Source organism: Canis lupus, chromosome 2 (assembly GCF_011100685.1).
Source record: "Canis lupus familiaris isolate Mischka breed German Shepherd chromosome 2, alternate assembly UU_Cfam_GSD_1.0, whole genome shotgun sequence".
Classification (NCBI taxonomy): Eukaryota; Metazoa; Chordata; class Mammalia; order Carnivora; family Canidae; genus Canis; species Canis lupus.
The window spans coordinates 39,842,656-39,861,055 of NC_049223.1; the positions used below are offsets into that span (position 1 = coordinate 39,842,656).

The window sequence follows — 18,400 nt, forward strand, 5'->3', positions numbered from 1 at the left end:
CAAGAAATCCTGCGCAGTAGTTCATTCTTACAACTATTTTTAGGTTGTTGATGATATTTTGATTGTTTTTGTAACATAATAATTAAAAGAGCCTTGTTTTAATGTAAATATTGAAAGAATTGGTGCTAAGTGCAGTTTTGCAGTCTGCTGTACAATATGATTTGTCACTTGCTTCTTTGCTTCATATATAGGAAGAGAAGGATAGTAAAATTTAGTACATCTATTTCTCTTCTACCTTTACTGTGAAATCAGGTGGTTGCTTTGTGGCTTGTTCTGTTAAAGTGTATTTTAAAAAGTCTTTTGGAAATGTATAACTTTTAAGGACATTCATTGAGTGTAAAAAAAATTCTAAATTCACTTTATTTTATCTTGTGCCACATAGTGAATGTCTGACTTTAGAAAGTATTGAGTAAATCTTATAAATAGGTCTCATGGGGTAAAACAGATACTATTAAGTGACCAACAAAAGAAAAAAACCTGTTCCTTGATACTTCTTTTTAAATCCTATTCTACCAAATTTGACTTCATTGTTTCAGACATTTTTGTGTTAATATATGTAAACACTAAATGTTCTTTCTTTCAAAAAGTAGTTCTTTAATATCTGAAGTAATTTCATATGTACCGTGATTGATCTATATATCTGGAGTGTTGTCCTTTTTTTCTTTGTCAGTACTTGTTATCCATCTGCTAAGTAGGTAACAAGTAACAAGTTTTCACTCTCGTTTAGTTTTTTTCTTTTGAACATTTCTTATTCTCTGTGAGGGTATGCTTATGGTGTTTCCCTTTTTTTTTTTTTTTCTTTATTCTTTTTTCTGCTCTCAGGTATGAGCATATGTTTTGTGTGAACCTGAAATTATGTGAGTTTGAAAAGAAGAGTTTTTGTTTTTAATGGGTGTGAGTCTTCAAAACTACATGATTTTTATTGGATACAAGACTACATGGATAATAGCTCAGGGTACCTTTGTCTGATAGTGTGATTATGGTTGACTGTTCACTTTTGGGTACAGTTAGAACATAGTTATTCATTTAAGATTATGAAAGATTGAGATTATACAGTCATACTACCTAATTCTTACTCTTTCTTTATACTTCAGTGCATCCTAACCAGTTGTATGACTGTTTCTTGAGTTAGAAAGAATCTCAGTAATACCTTTCTCGACTGCCATTCCCATTGGTGTACTTTCTCTGTTCTTGGCTCAAGTCTCAGGAAGTACATCATTACCTGAGAAGCTTGTGACTCTCATTCCCAGCTGCCCTCCTATTCTTTCCTCTGTAGGACAGCCCATGTACTCTCGTGAACATGGTGCTGCTGCATCTGAGCGACTTCAGTTGGGGACACCGCCTCCTCTGTTGGCAGCTCGTTTGGTGCCACCTCGAAACCTCATGGGAACCTCCATTGGGTACCATACCTCAGTCTCCAGCCCCACCCCTCTGGTCCCAGGTAAGCTTTGCTACAAATGGCCATCCACCTCTCTGATCTTTTGTACCACAGCTTGCCAGCCTAAGTGGTGACTGGCATCTTGATCTGCTGTCACAAATTCCCATTAATTCCCTCTTAGTTTTCTTTTCTGTTTCCCTGCTTCTTTGATTTGTCCCTTGTGGTTGCTAGATGATGAGGCCTCCTGTGTGTCTGTCATCTCTGGTGTCCTCTATATTGACTTTGAATTTCTTAGGAACAAAAGTTGCGTTAGTTCTTTGAACTAATTTCTAATCCAGTAAATAGAAGGAGAGTATCTACTTGAATGTTTTCTAATCATTTATACATTTCAAGAAAAACTAGGTTAATTTATTTTTTATATATTTTTTATTTTTTTATTTTTGGTTAATTTTTTTTTAAACAAAACAAAAACATCTGATTTCTTGCTGATAATGGATGAACATGTATGGACTGGCTGTGTATAATGTAGCGATTTCTTGAAAACTCTTCCCTCCTACCTACATGTACATGTTGATGACCTATTTGAAGTGCTTCGTGGGTATCTCAGGAGGTTTTTAACATTTCTTACTTTGCCTTTAGATCTGAGTTCATCATAATTGACTAAAGGACTTTTAAGTTTCTAGGGGTTCTGTGTATTCTCAGGAATTATAGAACAAGGTCATTTGATTATACAACTTCTTTAAAACTTTCTGCAGCTATAGGAGATTTTAATTATAGGAAATCTGTCAAGACTACCAACTGGTAACTGAAAAATTTTTTTAATAATTTGCTGATCTTAATACTTTGAATCATAGAACTGATTGGCCATTAATAAGGATCTGAATGTCCCTAACCTTGTAGCTGAAACTTAATATGAATGCCATAGAAAATTTTTCCCTAAGAAAAAAAAGATACAAGGACTTCTAAATCACAGTGGCGAAAACTGGTGTCTTCATTTAATTTTAACTGTTCTTTCATTTTATATAGGATGAAGAGGATATATACCATTTAGAGATGAACACTCAGAATTTCTTCAACACTAACAAAATAGTTATTTAGCATTAGAGTTTTAAAAAGTATTTAGTTTTAGAGAAAACAAAGGAAACGTGATAAAAGCAGCATTGATGAGGTGGTTGGTAGTAAGATCATGATTATGTTTAGAAATATAAAATTTATCTTATTTAGCCATTTGAAATAAAACATTTGAAATATTTTTTGTATGAAACCAGCTGTTATATCTCGATTTTAAAGTGTAGATAACCAAATTAGTAGATAGATTTTCCCCCTAATTAAAAGAGTACTGGAAATTGATGAGACATGATAACTGAGGAAACTCAATCAGTCCTTTCTGTGTAGTATTAGTGTATGTGCATGTTTCTTTTAAAAATATTTATTGACGTTTGGATTAGGTGATTAATATAGAGGATGAAAATGGCTAGGTAAATGAATCTGGAAATATTTCTGTAATGAAGAATTGATGTGTATATCTGTGTTTTGGGACAGGAGCATTTTCATTTCTTTCACTTCTAACAGGTATATCTATATACTGTAAATTAGATATGTATGTGTAGGTTGATATATTTGTTAAAGAAAAAATTAATTTTTTGCTATTGTTTGTTTCATATATGAGAAATTACTTCTGACTTGCTATGTGTTTTGTTGTTTTGTTTCCCCCCAGATACATATGAACCAGATGGTTATAATCCAGAAGCTCCTAGTATTACCAGTTCTGGTAGATCTCAGTACAGACAGTTCTTTTCAAGAACACAGACACAGCGCCCTAACCTGATTGGCCTAACATCTGGAGATATGGATGCAAATCCAAGAGGTGAGAATACCTCATACTTTGATGCTGTTGTTATACAGGAGTTCAGTTTAGCAGTTTAGACCTCACTAAGACTAAAATTACTTACACATTATCTTTTTGAAGAATGCCATATAATCATCTCAAATAAATGTGTTTAAATAAACTGTATCTCCAAATTTTATTTTAAAGCTATAATTAGAATATATATATATACATATATATATATTTTAAATTTTTATTTATTTATGATAGTCACAGAGAGAGAGAGAGGCAGAGACACAGGCAGAGGGAGAAGCAGGCTCCATGCAGGGAGCCCGACGTGGGACTCGATCCCGGGTCTCCAGGATCACGCCCCGGGCCAAAGGCAGGCGCCAAACTGCTGCGCCACCCAGGGATCCCTATATTTTTTTTTTAAATAAGAAACAATACTTATATTAGTTGCTATTTTTGTAGACCTTTAGACTCTTTTAGCTGTTTACTCGATACTATTTTAGGTATTAGGTAAAGAAAGATGAAATGACATGGTCCCTGGCCCTGAAAGAACTGATCACTTAAGGGCTTACTTTGTATCATAAGTGCTGTGCTTCACACTAACTGAGACTCTGAAAAACTGGAATAAAATTATCATTCGATCTTTTTTAGTATTTATGATTACAGTCATGTTAGGACCTTTACAAAGCATAGTCACAAACCTTTAAAGACTAAAATGCAAGCATTTACCTTTATTTTTTATTTTTTTAAGTATTTTATTCATGAAAGGCAGAGAAAGGGAGGCAGAGACATAGGCAGAGGGAGAAGCGGGGTCTCTATGAGGAGCCTGTAGTGGCACTCCATCCCAGGATCCCGAGATCATGACCTGAGCCAAAAGCAGATGCTCAACCGCTGAGCCACCCAGGCGCCCCAGCATTTACCTTTAATATGGGTTGATGTCCTCCTATACTCCTCCCTTCAAAAGTGGTGGGTTAGAAAGTTTGATGACATTCCAGTTCTTCTTTCTTACTACAGTTTGACTTCTAATATTTTAAAAAAGATTTTATTTATTTGAGAGAAAGCACAAGTGGGGAGGAGAGGGAAGAGCAGGCTCCCACTGAGCAGGGATACTTGGCACTCAGGGTTGATTCCTGGACCCTGGGATCATGACCTGAGCCAAAGGAAGATGCTTAACTGACTAAACCACCCAGGTGCCCGGGATTTGTAATACTTAGTTTTAATTTGGTTGACTGGCCGTGGGTCGTCCTGACAATATTTTTTTGATTTCATTCTGTGGTGACCATTTTCTTGTTCTTACCTTTTTTCCTATCTTGCTTTTATTAACTTTTCTTTACTGCCATTAATATCATTGTTACCATTGATAGTAGTAATAACAAATATTAATCACACATTAACAGTTTTGTGATGAGATGAAACCAAATGCTTTTACATGTATTATTATATCTTGTATTCCTTTCTTACAGCTCCTTAAAAGTGGTACTATTTTTATTCTCTTCTCACAGATAAAGACATTAAGGGTTAGAGAGAAGTTAAAGACCTTGCCCAAGGTCATATAATTATTAATGGCAGAACTGCAATTTGAACCTAGGCATAGATTTAGAATCTGAACAATATGCTATTATCTTCTGTGCTATAATGCATAAATTATTACCAGATTACTTGAAGTTAATGGGAAGATCATATTCTCAGAAATTTATGTTTTCCCTTTGCCACTAGTCTGGACTTTCTGTGTATTCATATACAGTAGTTCATGGATAATCTCATTCAGGTAGAAATCATGTGGTTTTGTACAGTAGGCTTGATTTGTCATGTTGGCAAGTCATTGAAGCTCTAGCTATGTATCTCTCTCCTTTTCTTATAAAGCCCTTCAGTAAAGAAAAGCACTAGGCAATGTTAGGAGGTAAAAATTGTTGTAGGGAAGATGAAATGACATGGCAAATTCTAGAATGCTCTATGCCATCATAATTGCGGTCTCCTCCATTAGCCTTCTGAAAATAAAGGCCATTAACAGGGCAAAGATCATAGTTACTTTATTCACTAATTTACCCTTAAGGTCTAATAGAATTGTTGGAGCTGTAGCAGCTGCTGAAGAAATATATGTTAAATGAGTGAACTTGCTTCACAATTTTCCTGTCATACAGTGACATACCTCCAACCCTCATCCCTACCCTATCATCTAACCCTACATGTTTTCTTTGCTGCTAGTTTTACTTTTGGTGGAATCACTAAAGTTAAGGAGAATATTCAGAGTATATCAAGCATAGATTGGTGTTACTTTTTTATTCAACACACTTCTTCCCACACACAGGCCATTGTAAGGTCAGTTTCTTTAAGTATTTTAGTCTTAACTATTGTGAAAGAAATATACGAATTTATAGTATTTTCTTTGGATTTTCCTCCCAACTTATGAGTTTTAAAAATTTTAAACCTACCAAAAAATCAAAAGAAGTACAGTAAACTGAATACCTTTACTTTGGTTCACCATTTGTTAATGTTTGGTTGCCTTTGGGTGTGAGTGCATATTCTTCTCATCCTTCTTCCCTTCTCATTTTTTTCTTGAACTACTTGCAAGTATTTGTAGAGATTGTGCACCTTAGAGCTTTTATTTAACATCCAAGAATAAGATGGCCTATATAAACACAGTATCTTTGCTACACATAAGAAAATCATAATTCCATGAGAATATCCTGCCTGGGTGGACTTTTTGTTGAATAACATTAGAATCTAAATAATTTCATTTTATTTATGGAGCTAAGTTTGATTGCTTGTCTGAGATGATAATTGTTAGATCTCTTCATTGTAATGTAATCATTTGTGGAGTGTTACTTTGGCACCATGTAAATATCTTGTTCTCTGATAGTCTTTTGTTGGTGTTTTTTTTTTTCCCCATCAATTGATGATCCTTGCATGAATCAGTTATTACATTGCAGTTGCCTATGACTTCTTAAATTTGGGTATTGTATTTTTAAGAAAGAAAAAGGAGGCAGTTGATATTTTTTCTTGCTATTAAGCATTTCAGTAAAGGAAATGGAAGTTGGGTGCTATTTGCTGTGCTTTTTTAGCTTTTAGGTTAAATATTTTAATCATTTGAAATTCCTCAAATACTACATTGTTAGTAATGTTAATTTTTGTTTTCAACAGCTGCTAACATTGTCATCCAGACTGAACCGCCAGTTCCTGTTTCAATTAATAGCAACATAACCAGAGTAGTTCTTGAACCAGATAGCCGGAAAAGAGCTATAAGTGGTTTGGAAGGGCCACTCACAAAGAAACCTTGGCTGGGAAAGTAAGATAATTTGCTACTTAGTAACATCTGATTGGTGTTTCTGTTATTTTTGTGTGCATTAGTAAATTTGTAAAATTAAGAGTTGTCATTAATCAGTGATTTTCAAACTATGTGTCTCAAAGTTAGGGTTCCCAGAAGCATCATTAAAACATCTTAAAAATGGAAGAGTGAACAGTATCAATAGTAGATATTAGTAATTTATATTTATTATACATAGGTCTAGCCCAATATTAAGAATTATCAAGACACTGGAAATGAATAGAAAAGAAGAAAAAATTACGTACTTTTGCATAAGTTGAGGAACACACCATAAAAACAGTGATGTTCTTTCCTTTAAAGTTAGACTCCTTGGTAGTTGTAGTGTATCTTTTTAGCATATGATTTTTTTTTTCAAGGTTCTATTTATTTGAGAGAGAGTGAGAGAGAGAGAGCACAAATGGGGTGAGGGGCAGAAGGAGAAGGAGACTCCTTGCTGACAGGGAGCCTGATGCTGGGTTTGATCACAGAACTCTGGGATCATGACCTGACTGATTGCAGACACCTAACTGACTGAGCCAACTGGGCCCCCCTAACATATGATTTTTAGTCTCATTTGGGCCTCTTTCATTTTGCAGTATTTTGCCATTCAGTCTTCTTTCTTTCTACTTGTTCTGTTCCCATGTAACAAGGATGATGTGAAAATTAAATAGTAATTTCTAAAGAATATAAGAATGTCTTACAGATGACATTTTAATACATGTAAAAAATTATTTGTTGATTTGTCTCACGTCTAGGCATAAGGTGGGAGAATTAATCAATATCTATTAATATTCTTTTCAGGCAAGGAAATAACAGTCAGAGTAAACCAGGATTTTTGAGAAAGAATCAGTATACAAACACCAAATTAGAAGTCAAGAAAATCCCTCAGGAATTGAACAACATTACCAAGCTCAATGAACATTTCAGCAAATTTGGAACTATTGTAAACATCCAGGTAAATGTGGCTAGGTTGGTGACAGAATTAATGTTGTTTTATGCATCTTTGAAAATCAGTTCACTTGGCTTAAATGAGCCAGTAATTAGTCTGATTATCTCTGCTAAGTGTTTTAGGCTCCACTATATAGCTCTATACCTAACTTTATGATGAAATTGTTAGGCTGAATTTGTTTTTTTTAATTGATTTGTTTCTTATCCACAACTTCTTACTGAAAGACACAGAGGCTAGTTAGTATATTTGTGTTTATGATGCTATTTCTGGACAAATGACTCCTTAATCTGCTTTAGTATTCTAACTAGGTAGGTGAGATTTTTGGTAATTTCTAAGATTGTAATTTTGTTTGCTGAATGACTCTTCCCTTCTATTGTAGTCAAGTAGTAATTGGCTAAGGATGGTTCTAATCTTGAGAATTTTATGCAGTGTAACATATTTTCTAATATTTCATAAATTGTAGCTTTTGTATTCTGCTTGCTAGATATTCCACTTTATGAATTTGTGGTTGGATGTTACGCTGTAATTGACAGTACTTGAGGTTTCATTAATTTTACTTTCAGTCAGTCACCCTGATGGTTAGTGTTGTCATCAAACTAAAATACGATTTATATAACTGAGTTTAAGAAAGTAGTGGTAGGAAATTTGATGTTTCAAAGAACTCAACCAAAATATTCTTTTTGAAAGATATTTTTGGAGAGATTTTTAAGCAGTCTTTTGTCCCTGAATGTAGTACATGTTTAATTTTATACATAATTTGATATATATTCAACAAAAGTGACAAAACCAAATCACCTAGATCTCACCACTTTGCAGTAACAATTACTAATACTTTAATGAAAAGACCTGTGTTTGTTTATATGGAAGAACACATATGCACATATATCCATGTTCTCTTTTAAAACATCTAAAAAAAAAAAAAAATAAACGTAATCTACACACAAAAGACAAAATCATTCCGTATGTCTCTGACTACCTTTCTTCTCTTACATGTTTCCTAGGTCGTTATTGTTTATGGCATTTAGAAAAAAAAGATGGCTTAATGTAGCTTGGTAGATGAGACTCCTCCAGTTTCCATAACACATACCAGGGACTGGGTGGTTTAAACAACAAAAATTTTGGGCAAAGTCCAAAGTCAAGGTGGCCAGTTTGGTTCCTGATGAGGATTTTCCTTCTGCTTTGCAGATGGTCACTTTCTTGCTGTGTCCTCGAATTGTGGAAGGGTAGAGAGATCTTTCTCTTTCTATAAGGCCTTGGGTACCATCTGACTAGGGCCCCACCGATATGACCTCATTTAACCTTAATTACTTCCTAAAAGCTCTGTTTCCAAATGTAGTCACACTACATTTGGTTAGGATTTCAATGTAAAAATTTGGGAAAGGGGTAGCGATAGGCCATAATTTATTTACTGTTTTTTGTTGTTGGGAATTTCTCTTCTTTCTGTTACTTTATATAAAAACAATGCTGTGGTGAACCTCCTTGTTCTGAACGTTTCATTATTTTTTTTATGATGCATTGCTGAATTAAAGGGAATTTTAGGACTCTTAATTTGAGCTGCCAAATTGTTCTCCAAAAAGGTTGTGCCAATTAATACTCTGAAATGCACTGTGTGAAGCTCATCAACAGTGTAATATGAATCCATTAACATTTTTTTAGCCAGTTTCATAAGTGAAAAATTTTGCTTGTTTTAATTTATACTTTTTAAAATAGGATTCAAGTGTGTATAGATCTTTTGCAGGGATTTTTTTGGATATGCCTGTTGTCTTTGCCCATTTTTTATGAAGGCATTTACAGTAGTGCTTTTCCAAGCCATTGCTTATCATATATATAAAAAATATTTTTTCCATTCATCATTTAGTTTAGGGCGTATTTGGACTGACAGATTGTAAAATTTTATGTGGTAAAACTTAACTGCTCTTTGTCTCTATGGATCCTACTTTTACAGGTATGCATAAAAAGATTTTCCAAACAGATTATACAGATATCTACCTTTTTTTTTTCCCGTGTTTTTATTGTTTTTTTGTTGTTGTTGTTGTTGTGAAGTAGTTTCTTTGTCTGGAGTTTATTTGAATGTAAGATATCCAAGAGGGATCTAACAACTTTTCCCCAAGTGGTTAGGTAACATTACTAGGATTATTTATTGAATAGTCTAATACTCTTTTAGATATAATTTTAGAAAGTATGCATATTATATTTTAGAGAGATAGAGAATTTTATAAAGCATTCAGAATGGATTTCAGCAGGCTGTTTTCTACTTCTGAATTATTTTTTATTTTTAAAAGATTTTGTTTATTTGACAGAGAGAGCGAACACAAGCAAGGAGAGAGGCAGACAGAGTGAGAGGGAGAAGCGGGCTCCCCACTGATCCGGGAGCCCCATGCAGGGCTTGATCCCAGGACCCTGGGATCATGACCTGAGCTGAAGATAGACACTTAATCAACTGAGCCACTCAGTCACTCCATGATTCTGAATTCTTTACCAATAATTTACTTGCTTTTTTTTTTTTTTTTTTAAAATTGTATTTATTCATGAGAGACACAGAGAGGGGGGGAGAGAGAGAGAGAGAGGCAGAGACACAGGCAGAGAGAGAAGCAGGCTTCCTGCAAGAAGCCTGATGGAGGACTCAATCCCAGATCCTGGGATCACGCCCTGAGCCAAAGGCCGACACTCAACCGCTGAGCCACCCAGGTGTCCCAATTGTTGATGCTTTTGTTTTTTCTTACAGGTTGCTTTTAAGGGAGATCCAGAGGCAGCCCTCATCCAGTATCTTACCAATGAGGAGGCCAGGAAAGCCATTTCCAGCACTGAAGCAGTTCTAAACAACCGATTCATTCGAGTTCTGTGGCATAGAGAAAATAATGAGCAGTCAGCATTACAGTCTCCAACACAGCTACTCCTGCAACAACAGCAAACACTTAGTCACCTTTCACAGCAGCACCATCATCTGCCACAGCACCTTCATCAACAGCAGGTGCTGGTGGCCCAGTCTCCTCCCTCCACAGTACATGGGGGTATCCAGAAGGTAATCCACTGGTTCACAGGCAATGAGAGGTCCTGTAGTCCCATCCTCTATCTAGAATATCATTTCTCAGTTTGCGATCCTTAGGTCTCCTATAGGAAAGCCACTCAGTTTGATCTGCAGACCAGAAGCATCTCATCTCCTGAGAACTTACTAGATATGCAGTTTCATGGACCTCACCCCACCTTAGTCAGAATCACTGTGGTTGGGGCCTAAGCATCGGTTTTTTAATAAGCTCTCCAGGTGATTTTTATGAACTATAAAGTTTGATAAGTGCTGTTCTCCTGGAATTAAGTACCTGAGTACAAATTCCTGGGCCTTATCTCCCCAAACTTAAACAATCAGTCTCTAGATATGAGGCCCATAAATCTACATGTTTAAAAAAATACTCTAGTGATTCTTCTCAACACTAAAATGTAATAACTATCCACTTCCAAACAACTCTGAATCTTAACTTTTCCTTTGTTTTGTGTTAGAATCAGTCATCCTTGTATCCACTCTTTTGTCTTAATTTTTCCATGTAGAAAACTCTTCTAAAAAGCTTTTAAAACTGAAATATAAGCTCCAAGAAAATGGGAATTTTGTTTCTTTTATGCATTCTGTTCTGTGCCTAAAACAATGCCTGGCATATATTGCTCACAATATTCTTGAATGAATAGATGAAGGGAGGAAAGAATAAACAAATTACTATTCACTAGAGCCATTCTAACATTGATGATAATGATAACCTTTTCCTAGGTGTTCTCTTGTTTCAACTAAATACATTCAGAGTTTTTAATTTATTTTAAAGATTTTTATTTATTTGAGAGATAGGATGTGAGAGAGAGAGCAGCAGGGAGGGGCAGAGAAAAAAGCAGACTCTCTGCCAAGCAGAGAGCTTAACTACACAGAGCTTGATCCTGGGACTCTGGGATTATGACCTGAGCCAAAGGCAGCTGTTTTAACAGACTGAGCCACCCAGTTGCCCTGCATTCAGATTTTTAAAAGGGATTTTTTTTACTGTACATAGTCTTAACTCCAGTCATCATCCTTTTTATTTGCATGTAAGCCTGAATTTCTTTTGTCTATGTCCCACTTCATGATAGAGCCCAAAGGCAAATGCTTCTGTAGATGTTGGTCAAATGTTGTATAAAGGTGGTACTGTCACCTTTGTGATCTATTAGACCCTATTCTGTTAATGGAGTCCAGGGTTGCATTGATTTTTGGTGTGTCCATATTGATATAAGCTACTAGCAGTTAAAACCCCCAAATCCCTTAAAGGGAACATTTAAAATATTATCAGAAATTTTATCTGAGTATATGTACATATATCATGTATTATGTTAAGACAGTTTTTAGACATCCATTAAAGTATAGATAATAGCAGTCATTTATATGTCTACAACTTAAAAAAAGAAAACCTTAACAGATAATTGAAGCACCCTCCCTTCTCAATTCTTTATTTTCTTCCCCAGGCTAATCACTACCTGAATTTGTATGAGCATTTTAAAAACTTTTATCACATGCGTGTTTATTTTGTGTGTGCAGATGATGAGTAAACCACAGACATCAGGCGCCTACGTTCTTAACAAAGTTCCTGTTAAACATCGTCTTGGACATACAAGTGGTAACCAGAGTGATACATCACACTTACTGAATCAGTCAGGTGGTGCTGGAGAGGATTGCCAGGTATGCATTTCCGCATCCTCAAATATATCTAAAGCTGTTCAGTGACACAGAGAAATTAAGAAATTGATAGTCATCCAAATTTGTAATGTCTTACTTCTTTTTTTTTTTTTTTTTTTATGTCTTACTTCTTTATTAAAGATAAATGTGACTGCTAACCTAAGTGTGGCAGGTATACTTCGCTAATTTCCAGGATTCTGCCCAAAACTGGCTAATTAAATTTTTTCCCTGTTAAAGCTAAGTAGGAATTTGAGAATTTTAACCATTTATTAATAGATAAATGTCTTTCTTAGTCCGTTTCTTTTCCTAAGTAAGAACATAATGAAGATTCTGTCATAATCAGAAGTCAAACTTTGAAATTTTTTTTTTTAAGATTTTATTTATTTATTCATGAGAGACACAGAGAGAAGCAGAGACACAGGCAGAGGGAGAAGCAGGCTCCCTGCAGGGAGCCCGATGCAGGACTCGATCCCTGGATTCCAGGATCATGCCCTGGGCCAAAGGCAGGTGCTCAATTGCTGAGCCACCCAGGCGTCCCTTTTAAGTAGTTTTTTTATGTTGAGGAATTTATCTGCATAGTGACTTTCCACAATGGTGATTATTTCAAAGAGAGCCTGGAAAATTCTGAAAGAGAGTAAGGGAGAAGACTAGCCCTACTAGACATTAAAAAATATTATGAAGTTTGTATAACCAAGTCAGTTGAGACTGGCGCTTGGAGAAACCAGTGGAACAGAAGAAAAGACTCACTTGCAAATAGGAATTTATTAGATGTCAAAACAGTATCTTAGGTCAGTGGGGAAACTACAGACTTTTTGATAAATGGTGTTTAGATAACTGAATAGCCCTATAGAAAAGATAAAATTAGATCCATTTTTAAAGTTACATAATAATTAAGATAATTTCCAAAAAGATCTGAGATTTAGATGCCAATGGAAATGCTAAATTGTACAACCCCGATGAAAGCAAATTTGGCAAAGTCTCACAATTATGTATGCATTTATTCTAAACCAGTAACCCTCCTTTTCAGAATGTATGCTAAAAGTACATTTGTCAAACTATGAAAAAATGTATGTATAAAGCTGGTAATTGTAGACTCTTTTTAATAGCAAAAGACTGGAAACAGCCCAGATGTCTGTCAGTAGGGGACTAGTAAAATGTAGTAGTAATACATCCATAGAACAGTGTATATGCAACTTTAGAATGAAATGAAGAATATTTTCTTATGTACCTTGAGGTGATCATCAGGATATATTAGGTAAAAAAAAGGTAAAATGGAACAAAACATGTATAGTCAGCAACTGTCAGTGTAAGCAAGTAGGGCCAATGATTGCATATAATGTATTTGCTAATTAGAAGAAATGAAAATTCCTAAAATTAATTTTAAAAAATCTTTTAATTCCTAAAACTTAAATCTTGGTGTTTACAGCAGGGACCGAAAAAACTAGACAACTTTGACTATGTCTCGCTTTGTAGATTTGTCTTGGAACCATATAAATGGTGAAATATACTTAAAAGATAAAATGAAAAAAATAATCTCTAAAAATTAAAAAGACAAGTGAAACGAATTCATGTTTGCTTAGAGAGTACTTTAAAAACACAGTTATTTGACTATATTCCTAATGAGATGAAGCCTGAGGCAAAAAGCAATTTTTTAAAAAAGATTCATTTAGGGCAGCCTGGGTGGCTCAGCAGTTTAGCACCGCCTTCAGCCCAGGGCCTGATCCTGGAGTCCTGGGATTGAGTCCCACATCGGGTTCCCTGCATGGAGCCTGCTTCTCCCTTTTGAATGTGCCTGCCACCCCCGCCCCCATGAATAAATAAATAAAATCTTTAAAAAAATATATTTGAGAAAGAGAAAGAAATGTGTGGGGGAGGGGTAGAGAGAGGAAGAGAGAAATCCAAGCACCCTCTACACTGAGCCTAGAGCCTGACTTGGGGCTGAATTCCAATGACCCTGAGATCACAACCTAAGCTGAAACCAAGAGTGAATGCTTGATAAGCTATACCACAAGGCGCCCCACAAAAAGCAATTCTATTTCTCTAAAGATTTTTATTTATTTATTCAGGAGAGACAGAAACATAGGCAGAGGGAGAAGCAGGCTCCCTGCCGGGGAGCCCCAAAAAGCAATTTTAAAAAGTATTTTTCTTCAAAAAAAAAAAAAAAAGTATTTTTCAGTAATCATGATTCTGGCAGTGTTGGTATTCTGAAACTAGTTTGTGAGCATTGTAGGGTAAATCAAATGAAGAATTAATATTGTCAATGACAACTGATATATTTAGTGCAGTTGAAAAGAGGCATACAATAGATGAGATAAGGTAAAAACACCGTAGTCTGCTTTGAATTCAAAGTATGGTTGATCCTTGAACATTCGTGGTTTGAATTGTGCCAGGTCCACATGAACATGGATCAGTCAATCAATTTATTTATTTATGGTTTTATTTAAATTCAAGTTAGTTAACATAATCTACTATTAATTTCAGGGTAGAATTTTAAAGATTTTATTTATTTGAGAGAGTGCAAAAGAGCATGGGGGAGGGAGCAGTAGAGGGAGTAGAGTAGGACTTTGGGACCATGACTTGAGCCAAAGGTAGACACTTAACTTACTGAGCCATCTACACACCCTCGAGGTAGACTTTAGTGATTTATCAGTTGCATATAACACCTGTTACTTATTATACCAAGTGCCCTCCTTAATGCCAATCACCCAATTACCCCACACTACTCACCTCCCTCCCCTCCAGCAACCCTCAGTTTGTTCTCTGTAGTTAAGACCCTCTTATGATTTGTCTCCCTCTTTGTTTTTAGATTATTTTATTTTCCCTTGCTGTCCCCTCCATTTATCTGTTTGTTTCTTCAATTCCACATGAGTAAAATCATATGGTTGTCTTTCTCTGACTGAATTTGTTTAGCATAATACATTCTAGTTCTAGCCACATCATTGCCAATGGCAAGATTTCATTCTTTTTGATGACTGAGTAATACTCTGCTTTATACATAATACCACATCTTCTTTATCCATCCGTCAGTGGACACCTGCTCCTTTTAAACATAGATTTTTAAGATTAGTACAGTAAATTACTGTAAATGTATTAAAGAAACATTTTCTTTTCTATAGCTTATTATCGTAAGAATACAGTTATATGATATACCAAGTATGTGTTGTTTATTTTATCAGTAAGGCTTCTGGTCAACAGTAGGCTATTAAGTTTTAGAGGAGTCAAAAGTTAAATATGTGTATTTTTGTACTGTGGGGTGGGGGTGGGGTCAATCTTGAGTTATTTAAGGATCAACTGTATTGATAACAATTTCAGATACTGTTTTATCTTAAAAAACAAATAAGCAATAAAAAGCTCTAAGACATTTCTTAAATTCTACTCACTGAAAAGGTCTAGAAGTAATAATCAGTCCAAGGGTAATGACCCCTTGCCCCCTCCCAAGCACTCAGAGGAGCCAAGGGTTCTTGAGGAAAGAACCCCAGATCTGGGTCTAACAGTGTTCTAGATGACCCTGGAATATTTTATCCAACCAGAAAATGGAAGTTGTCAAAGATTCTGGAATCCTGTCAGAGAATGAGCTGTAGTCATAAAGGCTCTAGATCTATTCACAAATTTAAAGGAAATTCAAAGGACAGTGGAACATGTTACCAGGGTATTCTAGAATTCTGTGGCAAATATTGCACGATGAGTGATGTGGTTTCTTCAATAAACAATTTGAAAAAAAAAAAAAGACGGGGGGAATGAAATGGTATTAAAGGAGACTTAAAAGAAATACAACCAGTGACAGTAGATGGACTGTATAGATCCCAATTCAAGTGATAAGAAATGTTTAGAATGTGAATATCTAATCATATTAAGTAGTTACTATCTTTTAAGTGTGATGATGGTACGGGGTTATATTTACAAAAGGAAGGGGGCGTTATCTTTTAAAGGTACAACTGTAATATTTACAGATAAAACAACGTGGTGTTTGGTATGAGTGTGGAGTTGGGGATTTAAGTAAAACAAGATTATATAGTCTCCCCTTATCTGCGGGGGATATTTTCCGAGATCCACAGTGGATGCTTGACACCATAGATAATACCAAACCCTATGTGTACTATCTTTTTTCCTGTATATACCTGCCCATAATAAAGTTTAACTTATAAATTAGGCACAATGAAAGGAAAAACAACAATAATAAAATGGAACATTTACAACAATATGCTTTAATAAATGAGAGGTCATTCTCAAAACATTGTACGATACTCATCCTTGTTCATGTGATGATGTGACATGATAAAATGCCTACATAATGAGGTAAAGTGAAGTGAATGATACAAGCATTATGATGTAGTATTAGGTTACCCATGACCTTCTGATGAGCCAGATGAAGGTTATCTATTTCTAGACCGCACTTGACCTCTGGTAACTGAAACCGTGGAAATCCAAACTGTAGATAAGGGGGAACTACTATATTTTATGTCCTGATAACTGTTGGTGCTTGGTGATGGATACATCAAATTGGTAATATAACTCTTTTGTTTCAAAAATTCCATTATAAAAAGATACCAAAACAAAGACATTATAGATTTGGAAGTCAGACAGACGTGACTGACTTGACCTGCCTCTTACTGGATATATTAGATAACTCAAGAGTATTGATTTCCTTTTCTATAAATTGAGTTGCTGTGGGGATTGAAAAATTTCATATTCATAAAGCATGGAACAAGAGTACTTAATACATACTAAGTGCTCAGTAAATTGTAGGTATTGCCATTTGTATGTTAGTAAATAATATGAATTTCAGCTGTGTAGTGTTCCTACAGTATTTCAGAGATGCTTGTGTAGTTAAAGTAGCTTAATTTTGAGGACAATTAACTATTGTTTGAGAGAAGTTTTGTATTTTATTATGGATATTTAATGATAGAATTCACACAATTGAATTTTCTGTGAATTTCTCAATATTATATATTGTGCCCCTTATATCACATATTTTTTTTATATCACATATTTAAAGTCAGTTAAAAAATAAAAGAGGAGAGTGTGTTAGGAAAGACTTGAACCAGAGAGATAGTACTGTATCATGTAGTTCTGCTGTGCCTTAAGGGAAGACTAACTGGAGAACGGTCTGTTCAGAAGGAGAAAGCAATCTAAATAACAAAACTAGCACAGTAGAGATGGCCAGTACTTTACTCAGATCTGTGAGCTAACTGCTTGTTGTAGGTTTGATTATAAACTCATATAGCACTTGATTAAATATAATAATATTATGATTACAAAGTACCTTAATCCTGAGTTAGTTGATTTGGAGGAGGGTTTAAGGAAACCAGTAATTCTGTGATCAGATGTCTTAATTAGCCTTAACCTAAAAGGACGGAAAACTAGGATGAGGCTAGAGCTATAACTGGTAAAGAAGCTACAGTCATCCCTGTTAGCCGGGTTAGAGAGAGATTTAGTCAGTTTTACTGTTTAGACAGGATTCCTCTTTTTTTGTCTCTTCAGTCATGATTATGGAGTGATCTTGTGGTCTTGTTTATGCCTTGACCCATCCTGGTCTCAAGAGTGGCCTTGTTGGAGATTTTTTTATGAAATTGTTTTTGTTTAACAGGAGGACATATAAGGACTGACTCTGGGTAGTTGGCTGGCTGCTCCTAGATATAAGGGGCCACATTCTTTTTCTCTTAATTAAAAAAATGTAACTAGAAGAGGAATAATGTGATCATATCCTGAAACACAACATTATTGCTAAAATTAATTTGTTTTTGCATTTGAGTGACAATTGGATTTATGTATACATAAAAAGCTAGTTTTATAAATGAAGTTTTTAATGTAAAAAAATGTATAACTCCTAAAAAAATACAAATACTTGCAGCCTTTCTAAAAAATTAAAGCTTTTCTAAAATTTGATTTTATATGTTCTAAAATTTGATTTTATATGTGTTTCCTAGATATTTTCAGCTCCAGGCCATCCAAAAATGATTTACAGCTCCTCAAACTTAAAGACACCTTCGAAACTTTGTTCAGGTTCTAAATCTCATGATGTTCAAGAAGTTCTTAAAAAGAAGCAGGTAACAGCCTTGATTCTAATCTCCTTAAAGAGGAACTGACCCATTGAATTCTTAAGTGATTATGTTAGCACATTTGGATAGTTCATGTTGTTATGGAACCACATTATAATGTTTATTTAGCTGCTTTTTGGTACAGTGTACATTTGAAAAAAAAAGATGAACAGACAAAAATGTATTTAGTGGTTCCCTTTCAGTAGCTAT

The 18,400-nt window shown here is 35.0% G+C and overlaps 1 protein-coding gene and 1 long non-coding RNA gene across 5 annotated transcripts in view; one reads left to right on the plus strand and one right to left on the minus strand.

Annotated features, from left to right (window-relative positions):
- Window positions 1–18,400, plus strand: part of RBM27 (RNA binding motif protein 27) — a 74,874-nt gene that overhangs the window by 36,169 nt on the left and 20,305 nt on the right. For 2 of the 4 annotated variants that reach the window (XM_038530519.1, XM_038530520.1), the window contains exons 9-15: window positions 1,277–1,441; window positions 3,096–3,245; window positions 6,357–6,501; window positions 7,321–7,474; window positions 10,194–10,490; window positions 12,015–12,155; window positions 18,080–18,199. In XM_038530519.1, coding sequence (XP_038386447.1) covers window positions 1,277–1,441; window positions 3,096–3,245; window positions 6,357–6,501; window positions 7,321–7,474; window positions 10,194–10,490; window positions 12,015–12,155; window positions 18,080–18,199 — 1,172 coding nt within the window. The remainder of the gene's footprint in view (window positions 1–1,276; window positions 1,442–3,095; window positions 3,246–6,356; window positions 6,502–7,320; window positions 7,475–10,193; window positions 10,491–12,014; window positions 12,156–18,079; window positions 18,200–18,400) is intronic. The other 2 variants (XM_038530522.1, XM_038530521.1) reach the window with 1 other exon arrangement.
- On the minus strand, window positions 10,066–15,666 carry LOC111092098. The gene is made up of 3 exons (XR_005355501.1): window positions 15,533–15,666; window positions 12,121–12,189; window positions 10,066–10,307 (listed from the first exon to the last, which is right to left on the minus strand). It is a non-coding gene; the product is annotated as an uncharacterized LOC111092098 (long non-coding RNA).